The sequence below is a fragment of the Epinephelus lanceolatus genome, chromosome 6 (assembly GCF_041903045.1).
Source record: "Epinephelus lanceolatus isolate andai-2023 chromosome 6, ASM4190304v1, whole genome shotgun sequence".
Classification (NCBI taxonomy): domain Eukaryota; kingdom Metazoa; phylum Chordata; class Actinopteri; order Perciformes; family Serranidae; genus Epinephelus; species Epinephelus lanceolatus.
This window is the reverse complement of record NC_135739.1, coordinates 39,700,620-39,722,681: the sequence shown is the minus strand read 5'-3', so window position 1 is coordinate 39,722,681 and position 22,062 is coordinate 39,700,620. Positions and strand designations below refer to the sequence as shown.

The 22,062-nt window shown below is 41.5% G+C and overlaps 1 protein-coding gene across 10 annotated transcripts in view; it reads left to right on the top strand.

Moving 5' to 3' along the window:
- The window catches only part of mast2 (microtubule associated serine/threonine kinase 2), a 223,635-nt gene extending 205,214 nt beyond the window's left edge, over window positions 1-18,421 (top strand). For all 10 annotated transcript variants that reach the window (XM_078169046.1, XM_033621679.2, XM_033621678.2 and 7 more), the window contains 21 exons: window positions 1,309-1,410; window positions 4,780-4,912; window positions 5,059-5,126; window positions 5,357-5,460; window positions 5,618-5,826; window positions 5,910-6,048; window positions 6,341-6,473; window positions 6,892-7,057; window positions 9,590-9,691; window positions 10,020-10,142; window positions 10,242-10,351; window positions 11,019-11,173; window positions 11,608-11,756; window positions 12,130-12,312; window positions 12,428-12,688; window positions 12,983-13,209; window positions 13,703-13,825; window positions 14,114-14,250; window positions 14,347-14,534; window positions 15,371-15,924; window positions 16,708-18,421. In XM_078169046.1, the coding sequence (XP_078025172.1) occupies window positions 1,309-1,410; window positions 4,780-4,912; window positions 5,059-5,126; window positions 5,357-5,460; window positions 5,618-5,826; window positions 5,910-6,048; window positions 6,341-6,473; window positions 6,892-7,057; window positions 9,590-9,691; window positions 10,020-10,142; window positions 10,242-10,351; window positions 11,019-11,173; window positions 11,608-11,756; window positions 12,130-12,312; window positions 12,428-12,688; window positions 12,983-13,209; window positions 13,703-13,825; window positions 14,114-14,250; window positions 14,347-14,534; window positions 15,371-15,924; window positions 16,708-18,285 (4,944 nt within the window). In that variant the 3' untranslated portion in view covers window positions 18,286-18,421. The remainder of the gene's footprint in view (window positions 1-1,308; window positions 1,411-4,779; window positions 4,913-5,058; window positions 5,127-5,356; window positions 5,461-5,617; window positions 5,827-5,909; window positions 6,049-6,340; window positions 6,474-6,891; window positions 7,058-9,589; window positions 9,692-10,019; window positions 10,143-10,241; window positions 10,352-11,018; window positions 11,174-11,607; window positions 11,757-12,129; window positions 12,313-12,427; window positions 12,689-12,982; window positions 13,210-13,702; window positions 13,826-14,113; window positions 14,251-14,346; window positions 14,535-15,370; window positions 15,925-16,707) is intronic.
- The last annotated feature ends 3,641 nt before the right edge of the window (window positions 18,422-22,062 follow it).

Sequence of the window (22,062 nt, the reverse complement as noted above, 5' to 3'; positions counted from 1 at the left end):
TTAGCTGTTGTTATGAACAGTAAATTATTTTTAATAGTTTAAAAAACCCTTTACATAAATACGTGTCCCTTTTTACAGTACATACTTCCTTGTGTCTTTAATCAATATTTATGTCAAAACATTTAACCTCAAAATACTCTACATACACAGATGCAATGTCTTTGTGATAAATTAAAATCTACAGATGATATCATACAGTACACACATGCATACAAGCTGTTTCAGCAAATTTTCTATACTGTGTACCACTGAGGGAATCTCTGCCACATTAGACATGCAGAGCGAATATACAGTCTGCCCCACACACACACACACACACACACACACACACACACTCTGACTAGTTAATTAGCCACTGAACAGTGGGAGATCGTCCCTCAGCTGTCCATTACTCACCGATCACTGGCCTGTACAGTCACCTCACACACACACACACACACACACACACACACACACACACATTCAGTCTCCTTCACGCTCACATATACACTCCCTAATGCATATTTAGCGTGCACATACAGTATGAAGACACCCTCCCTCCCCTTTAGGTTTCATTACTGATATAAATAATTCAGGGGGCCCCCCCAGCCCTCTGCGTCTGTCAGCACAGCTCTGTTAGACAAACAGCAATGAGCTACCCATGCTTTGTTCATGAACCACCGCCTCCTCTCTGTTAGCTTGTCTGACACATACATACAGTACATACATTAAAGATACATACATACATGCTGCATTCATACATACATACACACATGAGACTGCATGCACACTCACATTACTCCCCTGAGAATGAACTATGTTTTACAGTGGGTGGTTTGTAATTGTTACAGCTTCCACTTTGCACACACATACACACGCTTTACTTCCACCCCATTCTTTCCGGGGATCAGTGTTAGCTCCAGATGCATTTCCAGTCAGTTACAGTGGATTGCTTGGTAAATTGCTCTGTCTTCACACTGACAGACATTTCACGGTGGATATCAGGGGGTGAGGCGGAGGTCGTTCTGATTTAGATTACCTCTCAGGTGTCACTGAGGGAAGGACTCTAGCGTTGGTGTGTCCTCAAACTGTTCGTTCTGCACAGCTTCAAGGTCAAAGACGGTTTCATGATGATAAAATATTGAAAATCTTAAAATGATATATTAAAATGATGAATAGATGCTATGAGGGATCAGTCATCTACTTGACAGAACCTAATGTAGGACTTTTGTGTTGAATGAAGATCTCTTTCTAAAGAATACTGACATTTCAGAAGACACTGTGAAATTTAACCATCCTCTCGTTGTTTTGTTTTCTTTGTGTGTCCAGGCTCATGAGCGCTCAGAGAGCGTGGAGGTTACCTTTGTTACACAACTCGTCAAAAAGCTGATGATCATCATCGCCCGGCCAGCACGGCTACTGGAGTGCCTGGTGAGAGAAACACTGACAGCCACACCATCACTGAATGTCCCATATTCACTGACTGACTGACTGACTGACTGACTGCGTCATTTGTTGGAAAGCACAAAAATCTGGAGGTGGAGCTGCTCCAGGATAATTGGTCCTGGCTACATTAGTTACTACTGGCATAACATATCATAATAAATGACCAAACTAAGGATATACCCATTTATCAGCTACACATTGGTATCAGCTGATATTGGCCTTGTTGACTGCCATGAGACAAAAAGACGCTGTAAGCTCACTATTTGATGCGTCAGAGGATGCACCCTGTTGTTTCACAATGCTTCATTGTGATGAACAAATCGGTGGTGAAATCGAAAGAAGATGAGCTAGTTAATGTTAGCTGTTAGCAGTCAATGGCAAGAACAAACTACTTAAGGAGATTGCACTTAGTTGCCTTATGATGCATGCAAGCTCTCTTTGGTTTATTGGGTGAAGTTATTTATAATGTTCTCATGAGTGGTTAAATGTGATTTTGCAAAATGTAGTTTTTGGTGAGAAACTTGAGTAGATACAGCAGTTGAAGGAGAAATTTGTGGATGTTTTTACAGCAATGTAAAATAGATATCGATGAGGGAATCATGATATATATAGTAAAAAGTCTTTGAAGCCATTATTTAAAATGAAAAAATGTCTTTAATGTGAGAGAATGTTTTTTTAAAGGTTGTTTCATAAATGTAAGATTGACTTTGTGCTCATTCAGAGGTAGTGTAATGAAGGCTGGAACAAAAAACAACACCAGTGTCATCATTCAGCTAAATTGCTATTTTAAACATTGCTATAGACCCAGAATTTCACAATCTGTGGTGCATACCTAGGCCGAACTATTACTGCTTAAGTTGGAAAATAGGTAATGTAGGTTTCAGGTATTGACAATGAAGAAGAATGTGTGGAATAAGATAGATGACATCTCTGGTTCACCTGCAGTGATTTAAAACCTAGCCCTTGTCAGTCAGATAATGTTGAAGGAGTGCAGTGCCAAACCAATGGAGCCTCCCCGTTTAGTGAGTATTTGGGGGCATTTTTATTTTAATAAAGTATTTCCATTTTCCACTTTATAGATCTACTCTGCATCATTTTAGAGGGAAACACTGCTTTTTACTGCACTCCATTTTCCACTTTATAGATCTACTCTGCATCATTTTAGAGGGAAACACTGCTTTTTACTGCACTCCATTTATCTTACAGCTAGAGTTGATCTTACACAGAGCATTTAATCAACTTGTAAAATTTGATGCATTATTATAGATTAAACTACCTACAGTATAAAGTAGATTTAAACAAGCTCCACCTCGGCCAACTGCTGCTCACATATTAATGCATCAGCAGCAATAATCCAAGAATAATTAAACAGTGATATAATGTATTATAAAAATGTAATAGAAGCACTCACACAAGCCATTTTTCTGCCAAATGCTTTTATTCTTGATAATACTTCTGTACTTTGATGTGCTACTTTAACTCAAGTAAATGATCTAAACATGTTTTCCACCATTATCAAAACAAAAGGCAATCAAACATTAAGCCATAGATAAAGCAACATAAAGCACATACGGTAATTGTAACTTAAGCAACAGACCAAATATTGAAAAAAATACATAGTGTTACAAGCAAATACAAAAGGAACATAACAGGCACAAAAACATGCAAATAAGCCTCATATTAAACATACATGTGACAGTATGTTTTGATCATGATGTGTCATAATGATTTAGTATATCAAACATTTCGTCCTGTTTTCATAACAGTTTTAATCAGCCTCGTCCTGGTTGGTTACAGTTATACAGCATAGCTTTTGCATTTTAATCACACTACTGCACAGTGGTATAAATTGGACTCTGTATGAAATATATGACCAGTATTAACTGGAGTAGCTCTTTCATACTGTACAGCTCGACTCCACGCATGGTTAACAAACAATTTAGAGCTTCCTGTTCCCCGATGTGAAATGATTCAACCACAGCAATTCATTTATGGACTTCCTCTGAGCATTTTGAATCAGCCTAATGTACACACACACATTAACTCTCCTCAACTGATAGGGCAGGCTTTTGAATTGCAGAGGCACTTTCTCCATCCTCCACCCAGAGCTCCATCAGTGTGGGTTGAGATGGTGCACAGCTGTGGTCAAACAGGTCAACCTTGTGTGAGCCCAGAAATGAGGCAAGGAGGGAGAAAGTGAAGAGAGGAGAATAGATAAAGACCAAGTGGAGAAAAAAAAACAAGTGTAGAAGACAGAGGGATAATTGGAGGGGCAATGGAGGGTGAGTGGGAGAGGGGCGGAGGAGGGGGAGGACAAGAGGGGAGGGAAGGCTGCCCCTGTGCTCACATTGGTAGTTTTGACTAATCACATGCAGCTGAAGCTGTGACACCGTACAGGATGGGTTTTTACAAATGGAAGCACACAGATAGAGGAGAGGGCAGGGAGTGTGTGTCTACACGTATACTGTGTGTGTGTGTGTGTGTGTGTGTGTTCCAGTAGTAGTCTATATGTCTTTGTCAGAGGACACAGGAGTTAAAATGGCGTGTGCAAGAACCAAAACCTCCATCCTCCTCTCCTACTGTTGTCCTTTCAGTCATCTCTCCTCACTCTTCTGTTGTTGTAGAGGCCAGAGTTTACTTTCCTATCAAGGGGGCGGTTTTATTGTTGGACAATGCAGTGTTTATGCATCACAACATGCAGAGTGGTGGTAGTTGTCTTGGCAGACAATCAGTTTATATCCAAGACTGAATCTATAAAGGGCCTGAGATGAAGACGAGACCAAGACTGACAAAAATCTTCAGACCACATTTTATATCAGTTGGATTTCAGTGTGATAACAAAAGGAAATCACCAGTGATAGGGTGTATTCCTAAGATGAAAAGTACTGCTTGCAATTTAACAGTGACAAAAGATTACCACCATCATGAAAACATAAAAGAAAAAGACATTTAATCACAAAATGAATGTTCATGCTCTTTGCCACCTTTCACATCTTGAAGCTTAAGGGGATAAATGTTTACGAGGCTCCTGTCACTCAATTAATCTATCAAAATTAAATTCTTATGTCTCAAGTATTATGAGGCTTAAGACCATCTGTAAACAGGACTTTGCACATAGGCCAAACCAAAACCAAATCCAGTTTGAACAGAAGTTAAAGTCAGAGTAGAGAATGAACTACTAACATAGTGCAGCCTGTCTGGTGACAAACTTAATTTTAAACAGCATTGAATCAAGCTGGTGTTCAAAACCAGCACCAGAACGTGATGCAAAACTTTAATTCATGACATTTATCTCCTGTTCTTTCTTCCTTCACTTAATCCATCCTTCCTCCCTCCTGTCTCCCTCCCCTGCAGGAGTTTGATCCTGAGGAGTTCTACCATTTGTTAGAGGCAGCAGAGGGCCATGCTAAGGAGGGTCAGGGCATCAAGTGCGACATCCCCCGATACATCATCAGCCAGCTGGGCCTCACCAGGGACCCCCTGGAGGGTAACGCCATCTTAGCATCAACATTTTATTCTACTGTATTTTGTGTGTAGTGAGACCACGTTAAAAACATTTTCTTTGTCACTTGATTTTCTAGATAATATCTCTTCTGTCTCAGTTTGGTAACTGATACTTGTGTCTCTCTGCAGAAATGGCCCAGCTGAGCAGTTATGACAGCGGGAACCCAGAAACCCCAGAGACTGATGAATCAGTGGATGTGAGTACATGGTTAATAGGTGTTAACATCTGTCAGCATTAAGTTATTAAAACACTACCTGTGAAAGGGAATGATGTAAAGGTGAACATTCTCTTTAATTGATTTAATTTTCAGTCATTCAAAGTTCATTTCTAATAGCTTGTCACGTTATTTATTTATTCTTAAATAAGCATCCCCTTATTGATTATAAAATGCTTTCTCATGGTTCATGTATAACCCATGTGTTTCAGGGTCGAGGGACCACAGTCCCAGCAGCTCCGCCACCGACTAAAACCAAAACACCTCGCGAGGAAGACTTTGAAAACATCAAGCTCATCAGTAATGGTGCCTATGGGTGAGAAAAATTTACACCTTTGATATTCTAATATTAATGAATATTGATGCATCACAAAATAACAAATCAACAGCTGAAGTAAAGGGGTTAGATTACGCATTCTAATAAATAGCTTAAGTCAGTATTAGAACCAAAACCTCTGCCTTTCCCTGTGCAGCGCTGTGTTTCTGGTGCGTCACAAGGAAACCCGGCAGCGTTTCGCCATGAAGAAGATCAACAAGCAGAATCTGATCCTGAGGAACCAGATCCAACAGGCCTTCGTGGAACGAGACATCCTGACGTTTGCCGAGAACCCGTTTGTTGTCTCCATGTTCTGTTCCTTTGAGACCAGGAGACACCTCTGCATGGTGATGGAGTATGTGGAGGGTGAGATAACTATCATCCCAGTTACAGTTGGTTGTTACTGGTTGTAGTTGTATTGTGTTTGATGTGGTGACTGTCCTCTGTAGGTGGAGATTGTGCCACGCTGCTGAAGAATATCGGAGCTTTGCCGGTCGATATGGCTCGTATGTACTTTGCAGAGACCGTCCTCGCATTAGAGTATCTTCATAATTATGGCATCGTACACAGAGACCTCAAACCTGACAAGTAAGACACAAACACACACACCTAAATGCACACCATTATTTTATATTTACCATATCAGTTCAATTTTAGGATGTGTTGCCATATTTCTCTTAATATATGATTTGAAAAATAATATTTGGAAAGATTTCACACCTACTGTAAGAAAGTAAAACTGTGCTGATCTGTATTTTAGTGTTATGTATTATTACAGATCGATGTCACTTAAGAGGAGTTATAATTTTTGCTTTTTCTTGAAGGTAATTTTTAAGTTAAGCACTGTTTGGGCTCAAACCTTTCATATTCTCTCCTGCAGTCTTCTCATCACCTCCATGGGACACATCAAGCTGACAGACTTCGGTCTCTCAAAGATCGGTTTGATGAGTTTGACCACAAACCTGTATGAAGGACACATAGAGAAAGACACCAGAGAGTTCCTTGATAAACAGGTACCTGCTCATGTCTTTACTTTTTAGCATAATTCTTTATAGCCTAAAATGATGAAATTTGCAACAGCTTTTCGAAAACTTTGGGCTATTTTTTGAGTTTTGTTGATGCTTGACAGTATTCCAAAACTGCAGAATTGCATCTATGTAAAGGAGTTTCTGATAATCATGAGATGTCTGTAGGCTCGTCTTTTAGCTGCCAGCCAGTGAGTTTGTCAGACAGTTAAATGCACCTTTGTAACTTTTTTTACTAAGAATGGTAAAATTGGGAAATATATTTTTGGTTTTTGCAGACAAATTGTAAGATCATGGACATGTAAATATATAATTATATCATGGGAATCGGTTGAATTTTCCCAAATTCTGTTGCCTTGCTGCCTTAATGTCCAAAGCTGATTTTTATATGTTAATGCCTCTTCAGGTGTGTGGCACTCCTGAGTACATTGCCCCAGAGGTGATTCTGCGTCAGGGCTACGGGAAGCCAGTGGACTGGTGGGCGATGGGAGTCATCCTCTATGAGTTCCTGGTGGGCTGTGCTCCCTTCTTTGGAGACACACCAGAGGAGCTATTTGGTCAGGTCATCAGTGGTGAGTAGCAGTGCTGACTGATTACAACTGCAATTTAACAACACTTCTCCTTTTCTACAACACAGGTCTTTTTTTTTGTAGTTATGGTTGTTACTGACATGAGTTTAGACATTTAACTCAGTAGCATCATTGTAGAGCAACAGCAGTAGACAGCTGCTTTACAGCCACAGCTAATCGCAACATGAGACACCAGGGCCCACACATGCGAGCATTTATGAAATTAAGAGAGAACTCAGAATGACTCATTTGAACTATTAGCGAGTGTAGATGTGTCACCTTCAATTTTAGGGGTCGAAAGCCAAAATGTTGTCAACCTCTGATCTAAAGCACACAATCATAAGATTAAAAGAAGGTGAATGAACCCAAACTGCCCCCTACAATAACTGCTAATGTATTTAAAAGTGCATATACATTCACACACAGTAGGTTTAGGTTAAAACAGGAAACAATTCATATAGAAATAGCATCCATTATAAAGCTAGGACATAATTTGTTTTCATGACAGACACACATGGTAGACAGAAGTATAAAAACAAAACCCAGAAGGAATCTGCTGAATCAATTCAGTTTTCTGAACTTTTAGTTACTGTGTGCAGAAAATATCATGGGCAAAAGTACATGTTTTCTTATAATATGGATCAAATGCTGAAAAATGGATGTTGTTTAGCTTCTGATCTCCAGTGAAGGTGTTGTTACAGTATGTCGGTATTGTACTGTGAATGTTTTATGTTCAGCCTTGCAGGCTGACTTGATGAAATCATCAGAAATGGACAGATAGAGTTGTTACTCTACAGCAGAGAAGCACAGGCCTGACTTACAGGGAATAAAATCAATTGTGATTTCTCCTCTGCGTTCTTTTCTCCTTTGAATTCCCTTTGATGAAAGGGCAAGTCAATGATCATAAACCTGTATTGATCCCTGCATGTCTCTTTTATGACTGTCTGAGTCTGTCTCTCCATATTGATGCACTATGGTGATAAAGAACTGAGGGCCTCCTTGTGCCTTGAATGTGTATTGTATTTTTATCTGTCTGCAGGATGTTTGTCAGTGAGGTGTATCGTGCAGAGCAGAACTCTGGGGTGCAGTCTATGGAACTAAAGTTTGATAAAATGGTGTGATGCAGGAACAATAAACAGAAGCTACTGAGACTAACTGGAGCAAGATTATTTTACACAGAGACAACATATTGGTGGGAAGATGGGTGTGTGTTCAATAGGCAAGAAGATAGAAGCATGTGAGATTTCTGAAACAGTCATAGCAGCTACTGGTAGCCAGTGATGGAAGAAATACTTACAGGATCATTTTGGATGAACTTTTTGGCTTTTTGTCTACTCCTGTCTGACTGTTTTCAGAAACATATTTTGCTCACTGTTTAACAGTAATGGAAAATTGTTTGTTAGCTGCAGCCATATTGTTTCCTGTGTCAAAGCAGCCAAGCCTGCATTATATCACCTACCAGCAAGAGTGTTTCTTGGTCTGGTGTGGGGCAGTGCATTTTGGTAGTTGTAGTTTCTACTTCTTGAGCAAAAGAAAATTCCCAAAGCCCCTTTTCTGTGTTTTCTCTGATCATGTAGCTCCAATTTCAGAAGTATTTGCATCTTTTTACTAGGGCTACACGATGTGCAAGAAAAAGTCTGCATATATTATGATTATTTTAACAAATATTTTGATCGCAGTGTGAGTTGCAATTTTAAAATGGTATGTTGTGACGAGGGTTGCAGCGATATGAGATTTTCACAGTACGATAAAATATCACAGTATCACGGTATTACAGAATTTATATTATTATCAGTCAGAATGACCGTTAAAGGAATGAAAATGGAGGGGTTCTTTTTGGTTTAATGTTTTATTACTATAATTGAAACTTGAAACCATTTTGTAATGGAAGTATGTATAAAAAGCCTCCCCTTAGAAAATAACTAAAATAAAGAGGAGATTCTTCATCCTGTTGCTTTTTTTCCAATATCATATATAAGCAAATGTGCACAGTATAATAACCGTTAACTTTTACATCACGGTATACCTTGAAACCGATATATATCACTGCAACCCTAAATGTGACACATTTTACATTTATCCTGTGATCTGGAATTTGCACTTGGCCAAATTGCAATGTTGATAATATTATCCCTACTTTCTACTGCAGAGACAGCCAAGTTTTGTGAAAACACTATCTAACTTGTGAAATACTTCTTTAAGTGTAGTATAGGTGTAACCAATGTTACCAATCACTGATATTTTTTTGTGTTGCCATAAGTGTTGATATATATTTGACAGAAAGGTCTGGAGGAAGGGGGAAATGAACTAGCAATCCACTGGATCATTTCTTTTTTGTTTTCTCACTAATATTTACTTGCTCTAGCTGTGCATGCAAGTCATTGTATTGATGTGTTGTTGATGTTGTCTTTTGTATTTTCTTTTTATGTGAACATTGGCTGCAAAACAGATTTATCCTGGAGGTACAATAAAGTGAACCTTGAACCTTGAACCACAGATTCATGTGTTTACGCTGTGCTTATGTGTTTGTGTCAGATGAGATCATCTGGCCGGAGGAGGAAGAAGCTCTGCCTCTGGAGGCGCAGGACCTTATCTCCAAACTGCTGAGACAGAATCCTCTGGAGAGACTGGGCACAGGTAAGACACACACACACACACACACACACACACACACACACACAAACACTGTAGTAAATATTACTGAAAAGTTTCTCCAGGAACCTTATTCTCTTCATGTTTGTACTTTCTGTGTTTTTGGGCTCTGCTGTCTTGTGGGTTACTCTTTGAATCTGACGTTTTGTTTTTACAGTCAGAGTTTTAAAATGAAGGTGCAGACCAGGTGTTTGGCCCAAAGCTGGTCAAATCTGATTCTGTAGCTGTCAATGTATGTTCTCATCTTTCTCACTTTGTTTCCTCTCTCTTCTATTCTCTCTCTGCCCTCTCCATCTCTCCTTCATCTCCACAGGAAGTGCCTTTGAGGTGAAGCAGCACCCGTTCTTCACAGAGCTGGACTGGAACAGCCTGCTGAGGCAGAAGGCCGAGTTCATTCCCCAGCTGGAGTCTGAGGACGACACCAGCTACTTTGACAGTATGTCTGACAGCTTCATCCAAACCTCTCCCACTCTGAAACATCTTACATCATACTGTCGTCAACACACAATCTAATCACTGTGTGTGTCTCTCTCAGCTCGTTCTGACCGGTACCACCATGTAGATTCAGAAGAAGAAGACGACACCAATGATGATGAACATGTGGAGATTAGACAGTTCTCCTCCTGCTCACCTCGCTTCAGCAAGGTACCACAGCTCATACATTGAATTTATCTACTGCAGACACTGATCCAACTTTAGATAAATCAAGCTGCTGCTAAACTGCTGGCCCAAAATGTGTGCTATTGAAAAAAAATGGCTCAATAGATAAATATTTTTTAATATGTTAGTCTTATTATCATCCATCAATAAAACACTGTGAAGAAATTTCAATAAAATACGAAGAACAAGTGATTCTAGTTTTTGCTGTGGATCCAAATTATTAACTTTTCAATAAAGGATATTATTGATAATTTTCACCTGTTCTTGAAATTCTGAGTGAAACAATTCTGGCACATGTATACTCTGATTGTCCATCTCTGTTTGTATTTTTAAGCAGGTTCAAATCCAGATGCTTTTTTTTAAAAAAAAAAATCCACAGTTTTACAGGATTTTATAAATTATTTTTTTTATTTTATTTTTTTAGTTTTTTTATTTATTAAAAAAAAGTAGATTGAATAGGGTCTTAATATTACGTTATTATTATTATTATTATTATTATTATTATTATTATTATTATTATTAACATCATCATTATTATTAAAATTAGGGTCTTATTATTATCAGAACAGAATACAATTAAATAAGGTGGCATTGGGTCCAGGAATGACTAAAACATGAAATATTGTAACACATATGCCATGTTGATGTCCAGGTGTACAGCAGTATGGAGCGTCTGTCTCTGCACGAGGAGAAGAGGACTCCTCCTCCCACCAAACGCAGCCTCAGTGAGGAGGGAGGAGATCGCATCGACAGCTTAAGCGGACTCAAGTCAAGAGATCGATCCTGGCTGGTGGGATCTCCAGAGATGTGAGTCCTTCACCTCCATAAAACCACAATGCACTTGTTCCTTAAAATGTGTCTTTTTTATTACTTTGAATTATGTTTAATCTTAGAGAACAAGAGGAAGTATACATTCCTGCAGTTCTTTATTGGATCATAGAGAAAACAAAATCTTTCTTTATGTTTTAAAGTGCTCTTATAGTCTGTTTTAACTCAAAGTTAGGTTGGTTTCAGTCAGTTAACTGCTAGCATAGCCTTAAATGTCTATTGCTAATATTGCTATGGTTACCTGCAGTTAAATGACCCTTGAGCTGTGATACAGACACCTACCAGCCAATTAGTATTTTTCATAGCCATGGCACAAGATGTCTCAGTGTGGTCTGGTATGTAGTTGCGTGTTGGTGTGCTGTGTTTTAGACATGTACATGTTTCTCATCTCCTCTCCAACTTCACCTCCCCAGCCTGCGGAAGCGTCTGTCTGTTTCAGAGTCGTCCCACACAGAGAGCGACTCCAGCCCCCCACTGACTGTCCGGAGACGCTGCTGCTCAGCCATCATTGAGATGCCACGCTTTGCCATCTCCTCAGAGGAAGAGGGAGGCCAAGGTCAAGGTAAAACACAGGAAGGATGTTGTGATGGACTGTGGTCACCGGCTGTCAGGAGGAAACTGTCCTTCAGAGTGACCCAGAAAGAATGGACAGAAAAAAGAAAATAGTTAAGGCTGCTTTACTGAAGGTTGTGTAGAAAACAGTGCCCAAGTGTGGCTGGGATTTTGACCTCTTCTGGCTTTTTTCCCCCTTCCCCATGCACTTTGGAAGTAGGTAATGTCCATCCATACTGATATCTTAAATTCCCAAAATTTAGACATGTAGCTGTAGAAAGGTAGGGAACCCCCTGAAGTAGCAAACAATATATTCTTAGATTTTTCTGTTGAAAAAGAAAAGATGAAACACAAACCTAGCCTCTTTATTGTTGTTCTCTCAGGTGCAGCTGGAAGTCGTAAGAGTCCCAGCCTGTTGGGTCCAAGTGCAGTGAGGGGCCCGCGTAGTGACGAGCTGCCCCTTGCTATCCCAGAGCTCCCAGTTGAGAGAGAGCTAAAGCTGGATGAGTCTCCCACTACACCAAGCTCCTCCTCCTCCAGTCAGCTGAGCAAGGCCACACTCACACGTCAGTACAAACACACATTGTAGAGTCACTGTTTAACATGCATGCACAGTCGAAAACCTACGTAGAACCTTCTTTACACCTGAGCCTCATCTCTCACCTTCCTTTGCTCCTACAGCTGGTAGTTCAGGGGATGTGTGTGATCGTGGTCACAGAGGTAACGGCAGTAATGGCGGGGCCAGTGGAGCTGCTAAAGCTGCAGCAGACAGCGACTCTCCATCCACTCCGAGAGCCATCAGCGACCTGGCTGCTCGTAGGGCTCGTCATCGGCTGCTCTCTGGAGATGCAGACAAACACACAGCGACGCCGAGCTCCAGACCACTCAACAAGGTCATCAAGTCGGCGTCTGCCACCACTCTGTCACTGATGATCCCTGCAGGTCAGTGCGTCAGGTTGAGAGGATGGAAATACTGCTGCTGAATGCTGAGGACCAGGATGACATTTAATGTCTATTTGAAAAATTCAAATGCACAAATCTAGTGGCTCTGATCTGGTTTTTAGATGTGGATTCCTTACAACATAAAGTTGATTTATTGCAAAAAACATTATGTAGTAAGTGTGATCCTGGCCTGACAAGAAAACAAAAATATATTAAAGTACCTAAAAGACTCCAGCCTTACAAATACTGTAACTGTACTGTACTGACAGATGTTTATTATCTCTCTATTCTTAGACCACCATGGAGCCTCTCCGTTGGCCAGCCCAATGTCGCCCCACTCACTGTCATCTAATCCGTCGTCGCGGGACTCTTCCCCAAGCCGGGATCTGTCCCCAGCCGTGAGCAACGTCAAGCCCGCCATTGTGATCCACAGAGCAGGCAAGAAGTATGGCTTCACCCTGAGGGCCATCCGAGTATACATGGGAGACTCTGACATCTACACTGTACATCACATGGTCTGGGTGAGTCCCAAAGAGACACTAATGCTGAAAAAAAAAATCCCTGTGTTCACTGGGATTATTCAAAAAGTTTGAGGTGTCAAGCTCATAAAATTAGAGTTTGTGACAGCAGAGGGATAAAAAGCAGACAGAGTTTTATAAACCACCTTGTCCTGAATGTATAAAATGAGGAGTTCAGATGTCAGGTGCAATAAATTTAATAGAAACGTGTTGAAGAAGAATAGTCACAAAAGCCATTATAATACAGGTATTAATATCAGATAAGTGTATTATAATTGAGGTATATCTGATTCAGAATCACTGTATGGTAATGCCAGTGCTGTTGCTGTGGACTGGGATTCTTGTTGTTGACAGAAGATGGCAGTAAACAACAGGAGAACAGCCTCAGCATATAGGTCTTAAATATATCTGCCTTTGTTCCATCCTCCTCATTCTCTTGCTACCTTTCTTTCTTTCTATCTTTCCTTTGACCATCTCTCTTTCTGCTGGCCCTCAGTATGTGGAAGAGGGCGGTCCAGCCCATGATGCAGGGCTTAGGGAGGGGGACCTAATCACCCACGTCAACGGAGAACCAGTTCACGGTCTGGTTCACACAGAGGTGGTGGAGCTCATACTGAAGGTACCAACATAAACTGTTAATTCTACTTTTTGTATTCCAATAACTCACCTTTTTTTTTTGATTACTGTAAAGTCATCCTAATATGAATCCAATATTGTTTATATTGCACAATATCTGATGTTGACATAATACAAGTGTCCATTCCTGCTAAAAATAGTGGACCTTTAGCACAAATAACACATTTGCCATAAAAGAATATAACTTCCAAAATTAAAAACAAAATGAAAATTAAAACAAAACATGTAAATCTAAATCCCTAATCTCTCACCTCTGTCTGCCATCTCTCAGAGTGGTGCCAAAGTGTCCATCTCTGCCACCCCGTTTGAGAACACGTCCATCAAGGTCGGCCCTGCCCGAAAGACAAGCCACAAATCCAAGATGGCAAGACGCAACAAGAAGACCAAGACCAAGGAAGGACAGGACAGGTGGGACACACACCTGTGTTGTATCAAACATCACTTTGTGTTTTATTTAATGTGGGGAATTATTGTGTGAGCTGTTGTGTGTTTTCTCTCTCGCAGTAAGAAGAGAACGTCTCTGTTCAGGAAGATCACCAAGCAGGCTTCTCTCCTCCACACCAGTCGCAGTTTGTCCTCCCTGAACCGGTCTCTGTCCTCTGGGGAGAGCGGCCCAGGCTCGCCCACACATAACCTGTCACCACGGAGCCCGACACAGGGCTTCAGGTCCACGCCAGACTCTGCCCACTCAGGTGAGGGACAAATGCTCACCTGTACAGCAATAAAATCCTGATATTATTTATTCGGTGGACGTTAGGGGTGTGATGAGTCGTCTCACAGCTCAGTATGATATTTGAACATTTGAATGACCATGAAATTCTGTATTTATTCCTTTAAGGAGTAAAACATGCAAACACTGATTCTTCCTTTTTAAAGATTTTTATATGTATATACATATATATATATATATATATATATATATATACACATATATATATATAAAGTGCTGTACATCATTAAAAACAAAAAGGCTACTAAAAATCTTTTGCCTTCACCTACACAAACCTAAACCAAAGACTGAAAAATGTACAGGTTAGTGTAATGTCTAGGTTAGGTTAGTGAACATAAAGACAAGGCCTCCGACTAATGATTGTTCTAAATATTGATTAAACCGTTATTATGTTTTCAACTAATTGTTAATTGTCTATAAAACCTAGGGATATTGCTAATGACTAATTTCATTGACGTTTTCAGTCAAAGTTGAGCACAATTCAATGAATAAGGCCAAACATTGTCCAAAATATATTTGTATATTATAAAACCCATTAAAGACATATCTTTCAATAACCAAGTCATATTTAAATGCCCCTGAAATGAGTGGTACTTTGCACCATGCATTATGAACATTACACATTATCCTACAAAACGACTCACTAAATAACTTTACAAATAAGATTTATTTACTCTGTATTTAACGTCCCAACACATCTCTATTCAACAACACACACACACACACACGATACATGTCTCTCTCATGCATGGTTGTGCACACAAATTGACACAAATTTCCTTTCTCTCAATCCCTCAGTTGGTGGAAACTCATCTCAGAGCAGCTCCCCCAGCTCCAGTGTCCCAAACTCCCCGGCGAGCTCTGGCCACATCAGGCCCAGCTCTCTGCACGGCCTCGCCCCAAAGCTCCAGCGCCAGTACCGTTCACCCCGACGCAAGTCAGCCGGCAACATCCCCCTCTCCCCTCTGGCCCGCACACCTTCACCCACCCCTCAGAGCAGCTCACCTCAGCGCTCCCCCTCCCCTCTGCCCAGCCACGCTCTGGGACAGTCTGCGGTGGGTCAGTCATTCCCTGTGAAGCTCCACTCCTCCCCTCCCCTGGTGAGGCAGATATCCAGGCCCAAGAGTGCCGAGCCTCCGCGGTCTCCGCTCCTCAAGAGAGTGCAGTCAGCCGAGAAACTGGCCTCCTCTCTCTCTAACTCCCCCTCATCTCCCTCTGGGGTGGCTACAGCGGGGGAGAAGAAGCTGGCGGTGGGAGCGACTGTAGGGAGTAGGAAACACAGTCTGGACATCTCACATTCGGAGTTTAAGAAGGAGATTCTGCAGAGAGAACCGAGCCTAACGAGCCTTCAGGTATGAGTTCATCACACACCAACCAACATGATGACAATATTTCTTTAAAGAGATTATGGTAGTGTCCCTTCATGACAGTATTTTTTTATCATTATTATTATTATTATTATTATTATCATTATTATTATTATTATAAAAAGAAATTAGCAGTTAGAGATCATCTTAAATGATGTTAAAGCAGTGGTTCTCAAATTTCAGAAATTAAGATGTTATAAAACATGACATATCTAAGACAAAAATGATGTTTGAGTTTGATTTGTTTGTTCAAACTAAAATAAGAATCACATTTAAGCTTACCATTAATGCTGTTGTTCTAAATTACCTTAGATTACCATGTGCACTTATTCATGTCCCACAACAGAGAAATCTATAACTACACACTCATTTGTTATTTTGCCAGAGAGCAAATCTCAGTGTGAAAGCCACCTTTTCTGTCCGTAGCTGCTCCCTTAAAACTAAAATAGGTACGTTTATAGAAAATACATTTTTGTCATATTTGCAGAAACTGACACTATGTTGTATAAGTAGTACATGAGACGGATAATCTGTGAAAAAAATCAGGCTCCCCTGGCTTCTTCTAGTGTTCCTAATGGCTTTTGCAAGAATCCACTGCACCTGAACAAAAACAACCAATCAGAGCCAGAGGGGTAGTTTCAGCAAATATAATAAAAAGTCATTTTTATGAAAGTTACCCCCTGTAGTTTTTACTGTGCAAATTGTAGGATTTCTATATCAGTATGAAGGCTTTCAAATATATTTTGTTTTATTTCTTACTCCCTTCAGGAGTCAGCCAGCGAGGGTCTGCTGTCCTCAGCAGGACGCGGCGTGGAGAAGGGCAGCCTGCAGAAACACTCCTCCTCATCCAGGAAGTTAGGGCGTCAGGAAGGGGACACCGCCCTCAGTTCGGTGTCTGGCTCGCTTGGACTGGCCCCAGGGAAGAGCAAGCTGAAGGACAAACTATCTGCCATCCGGCAGGACAGAGCCGAGCGGAGAGAATCACTACAGAAGCAAGATGCCATCCATGAGGTCGATTCATCAGAGGACGAGACAGATGAGGGCTCAGAGGACAGCCAGGACGGACGCAGGGGGGCGACCTTCACCCCACCTCCCCTGCTGAGGCCCACCACTGTGAGAACGGGCCCCGGAGGCACACTGCCCTCCCTCTACCTCTCCCCCTGCACCCCTCATGCCACATTCACCCACACAGGATCCTCGCAGGTAGGCAGGACCACCCCCTCACACAGCCTCCCCCCTGTAACAGAGATGAAGCCCACTCAGAGCACCTCCTCTATGGGAGTAAAAGACACAAGTTTGGCTTCATCTACTGAAGACAGCGTAAAACAAGAGAGGAAGGTCCTGGAGCCGAGCAGTATGACAAAATCCACTCAGGGCCCCCTTCCCTTCTCCACCCCAGGCAGTGCATTCATCTCAGTCAGCAAAGACACTTTCCTCAAGCCAACTCCTCCACAAGACTCAAAGAGTCTCAGGGGGAAGACTGCACCATCAGAATCCAGGGCAGAGGACCAAACCCTGGACAGGCCTCGAACCACAGTCCCCTCTACCACAATCACTACCAGTACTACCGACTGCAGAACCACCACTAGTACCACAGACTCCAGAACTACCACCAGTACTACAGACTGCCGTACCACTGACAGCCAAGAGACACCTCGCACCTCCTGCTCCTCTCCTGGCATCCCCAAGGAGAAGAAGGAAGCTGACAACCGGAGACTATGTGCTGCTGCTGCAAGTCTGAGTGCAACATCATCGTCCACTTCTGGCTCCAGCTCCAGTTCCAGCTCCCCAGTTCCTGCCCCTGAGAGTGCTGTGGACAAAGTTGTGTCCCAGCTTGCAACAGTAGCTAAGAGTGTTCTGGGTCCTGTCAAACTTAGCACCGCTACAGATAAGAGCCAGAAAGACCAGAAACCATCCAGATGTGGCACCACAGAAGTCCCACCAAGTGGTCCCCTTTCATTTTCCTCGAAACAGCTCCCAACTCCTCAGTCACCTCTTTTGTCTGAGTCCCAAACCAGACCGAAAACTGATCAAGTTGCCTCTCCAACCACCTTCCAGAGGGCGCCCAAATCCTCAGTCCAGAAAGACTTTGCAACCCTGCTGCCATCGTCCTGCAAGGATGTCCCAGAGAGGCCCACATCAGGGTCTGCAAGCAGGGAGAACGCTGCTATGTCTGCATCTGCACAGCGGCTGGTTGCAGCTGCCACTCAGCCTGCCCTCACCACACCCCCCAGCTCCTCTGCAGCATCTGAGCCACAGCGCAAGAGGTCCGAACCCCAGACTACAACTGCCAACGCTGCATCCGCCTCCTCACAACAAGACAAAGCAACCAGCAAGAAGACGTAGCAGAAAAAAAGCAAAGAACAAAATGTACAGATCACACCACTCAGTGCTGGCTTGAGGTTTTAGAACCCACACAAACTGCATGTTTGGAAGAAAACATATTAGTAACTTCGCACTAATCAGAGAGTTTGACTTTCAAAGCAAAAGAAGGGTGCAGAGAGAGACAAAGAGCTATCAGAAGCAGAGACAGATGTGGTAGTCCTAGTTCCATTCCAGGTGTTCTGTACTCTTAATGTTCACGTGAGTTATTTTGGTGTCCTGACTCTTTGGTTTCTGCTTTTAGAGTAAATGCCACGAGGAATTGGTGGGGGGTTTTTTTCTTCTCTTTTTTGCAAACATGTACGGGGCTAGAAATAAAGAGCTCAGTGGTCCATGCTTATACAATTTAACATGCAGACACACACCTGTCTTGCTCACAATGTTCCTGTGCTGCCTCATTACTTTTTACCTTGATGTTTGGCAGATCCTACAAGCATGTTCTTCAAACAGATTAGGACGGGATTCCTCCCGTCCCTCCTTTCCCGACAATGTTAACCCACCCACCAAGAAGATTGTATCTCAGCAGTAAAGTACAGCATATGTTTAGCAATCAGTATAAATGCATAACAGTGTTTATAATAGGGCTAAATCTGAACCGTCAATGTAAACTCAGCACCCAGCTAACTAGGCCAAATTAAATCTTCCTCTTGCTGTAGTCTCTGGTGATCCGACACTGCAGGCATACAGAAGGCGAGATGTATTCCCTGAGCACAGATTGAAGACGTGGTTCAGTGTTTTGAGGGTATTCCTGGGAATGTCAGTGGTGGATTAGAATAGTGTTTCTGCGGATTTACCAAGACTGCACTCAGGCACAGATCTCAACCCACAGTTTCAATCTCGTACTGAACCTTGTGCATTTACTTGCCATTTTCCACAACCCTAGGCATTTGTTTCTACTAGCTAGCACAGATCTTATTGTAGCTTATTATTGAGAATGAATATCTGTTAGTATATATTGTTAAAAGTTAATCTGCTGTCAGAATCTGAGCAAATGTTCTCAGATCTGTTTCAAGTTCCAGTTCTTTCCAGGCTGATCTTTAAACATTTGGAAAGCAGTGATGGCCTAGAAAGTGGGAAAATTTGACTTTTGACTCCAACATGTGGCCGGTAGCTAAGGTGATAAAGGGTTTGATTTCAATTATTAAATCCATTTTTAGATTGGAAGATACCCAGATTTGCTGAGCCCTGACATTGACAAAACTCTCTTTAGTGTTTTAATTCATACTTTTATTTTTTATTTTTTATTTTTTTGCTTGCAACTGTTGTGCTCATGGCACATTACTGTAGTTTCCTACAAATGCTGAAAGCTAAACATAAATGCATTCAATAAGGGATTTGAAAAACTTCACAATCAAAAAGCCAATTCAGTACTGGATACAGACCCAATAAAATCTTATCAAAACCCAACCCTAGCATATTGGCATTTGCACAGTTTCATGGTTATTATGTTTCTGGATGTGTTTTAAGTCAGATTCAGACATCTTTTACAAGTCTTGTATTGGTCACCTGCACACACTTCCAAAAGCAGAAACAGCTTCACCATCATGGTCAGACTCTTTTATTTAGAACCACTCTTCTGTCGGACCACCACCTTTTTATTTCTAGGCCCAGCAGCCTCTGAAGGCTGCAGTAGTTTTATTTGGTATCTGGACCAACTTGCTGTGTTTTTTGCCTCTAATGAAGTGAAGTCATCAGACTTTACTTTTGTACGTGTGTGTGTGAGGGAGCGAGCGTTTGTTAATTTGTGCATGGTTATTTGTGTACATATATATACATAAGAATATTTAAAGTTCTGTTGTGCAACTGTTTTATACCCTGAGTGTGTGTTTATGCGTATGCGTTTTAGGATTAACTTTGTTCGGGACACCCTGCTACCTGTGTATGTGGCTGAGCTCTCTATGTCTTCTGTGTCAGGCGTCAGGCTTTGCACAAACCTTTGAGCTCATTTTGTCAAATGTAAAAAAATCACTAAAAGGAAGCTGGTCGAGATGTTTGACCACTGACTGCTGTGCTGGGTTGGAGCTCCGCTCTGCTGTTGCTTCAGAAGGCAAACACAAAAATGCAGTTAGCCTGTTAAAATCAATCCATCATGGTGTGTTTTGTTTATTTGATTGTTTGTTTTTTTTTGATATACCACCTTTAATTTTTTCAGTGTTGTCCTGATCTTTTCCCTGATTCCTACTGTACATTTGAAAGCAAGAAACAGATTGTTTGTGTTTTGGTTTCTTTGATATTTTTAAGAAAATCACCCTTCATTGAATGCACATCCAACCCAAACCTGGTGTGGGTCCACTCCAGTTGTGCATTTGAACGTTTTCTGAGAAGTGGGATGTTCCTCTCTCAAGTTTAAGATGAACTAAACCTCCTTCAGTGTTTTGTGTCTTTATGGGGCTTGTGTCACTGTTGGAGAGAAAGCAAAACTCACTGGTTACAGTTTAATTAAGAGTTTTCAAGCTCAGTTTAAAGGACACTGTTAAACTGATATCAACACTGACTGTGGCAATCTCTGTATTATGTTTACATGTTCTTGTTTTGTATCTTTGTGTTTTTTTGTTGTTGGTTTTGGGTTTTTTTTGTCAATGGAACTTGTTGCCTGTAGCAATCAAACCTCCTCTGACAGGCTAGGATAATTACCAACGTGTTTAGGTGACTCCTGATCATAATGTGGTGTGTTAGTATTTAGCTGTGTGATGAAGAGGTCACCTGTGATTGAGGACGTGTAGAAAGGAGGAAGATTCAGCGCAACACATGTTAAAATCATCTCTGCTCTTGTTTGCGTTGCGCTGGTCGTCTCCTGGCACTGCAGAAGTGTGTTACCAGGTGTTTCTGTGGAACACATCAGAGGTGTTGAGACTTGTGGGGAGGAAGCAGCTTCCCATTGTTTGAGCTTGTGACCTCTCAGGATTTACCTGCAGTATGCTTTGGTCAATCAGACGGTCTGGAAGTTGATGACTAATGAGTTTAAAAATGCTTCTGTCTTTGCTGGCGTCAGACTTGAATAGTTTTATTTATAATGCGACCACATTGGATGTTATTCATACACACAACACAAACTTCTTGCCTCATAGCATGGTATCATCAGAAAACTGAGATGACAGAGCAGAAATCAGTGTGCGAGTCAGATTTGAGAGCGAGCACGGACAGATTCCTAAGCACTAAAGAAGTTCTTGAGTGAACAAAGACAGAATTGTGAGCATCTGTAAAGTTTCATGCCTAAAAGACAAGTTTGGTCTGAGTGAACATCAAGTCAGGCTGGACTTTGATGGGCAGTTTTGGTTTGACCCTGGTTCCAGTGCAATGAATTACCTGCATCTAATGCTTACAAATCTTGGGTCTGTTGTCGATTCTGATTCGATGAATGCTATGAAACCTGAAGCTTTCCCCCCTTAGTAACATCAGTAAGCTCATTGTGCTTAAGATCTTAAAATCTGTGAGCAGAATTCCCAACTGGTGGCACACAAAATCATGATTCTGTACCTTAATCCAGAGCAGTGCGAATATTATCAGCTGAATTTGAGCTCATCACAGATACATCAGTATCACTGCATATACTGGGCAATCAGCAATCTTGAACCCATCGACTATCAGTCTCAACGTGATACAGCCTCTGGGGGCAATGACCAATATTTGATGGGTTCTGGTGTAGCCAGCTGATATCGGGGCTAACACTTCCTCTTCCATCCATTTTTACAGTTTGATTAGCAACTTGAAACAGGGTCACATAATGTTTCGGCTCATATC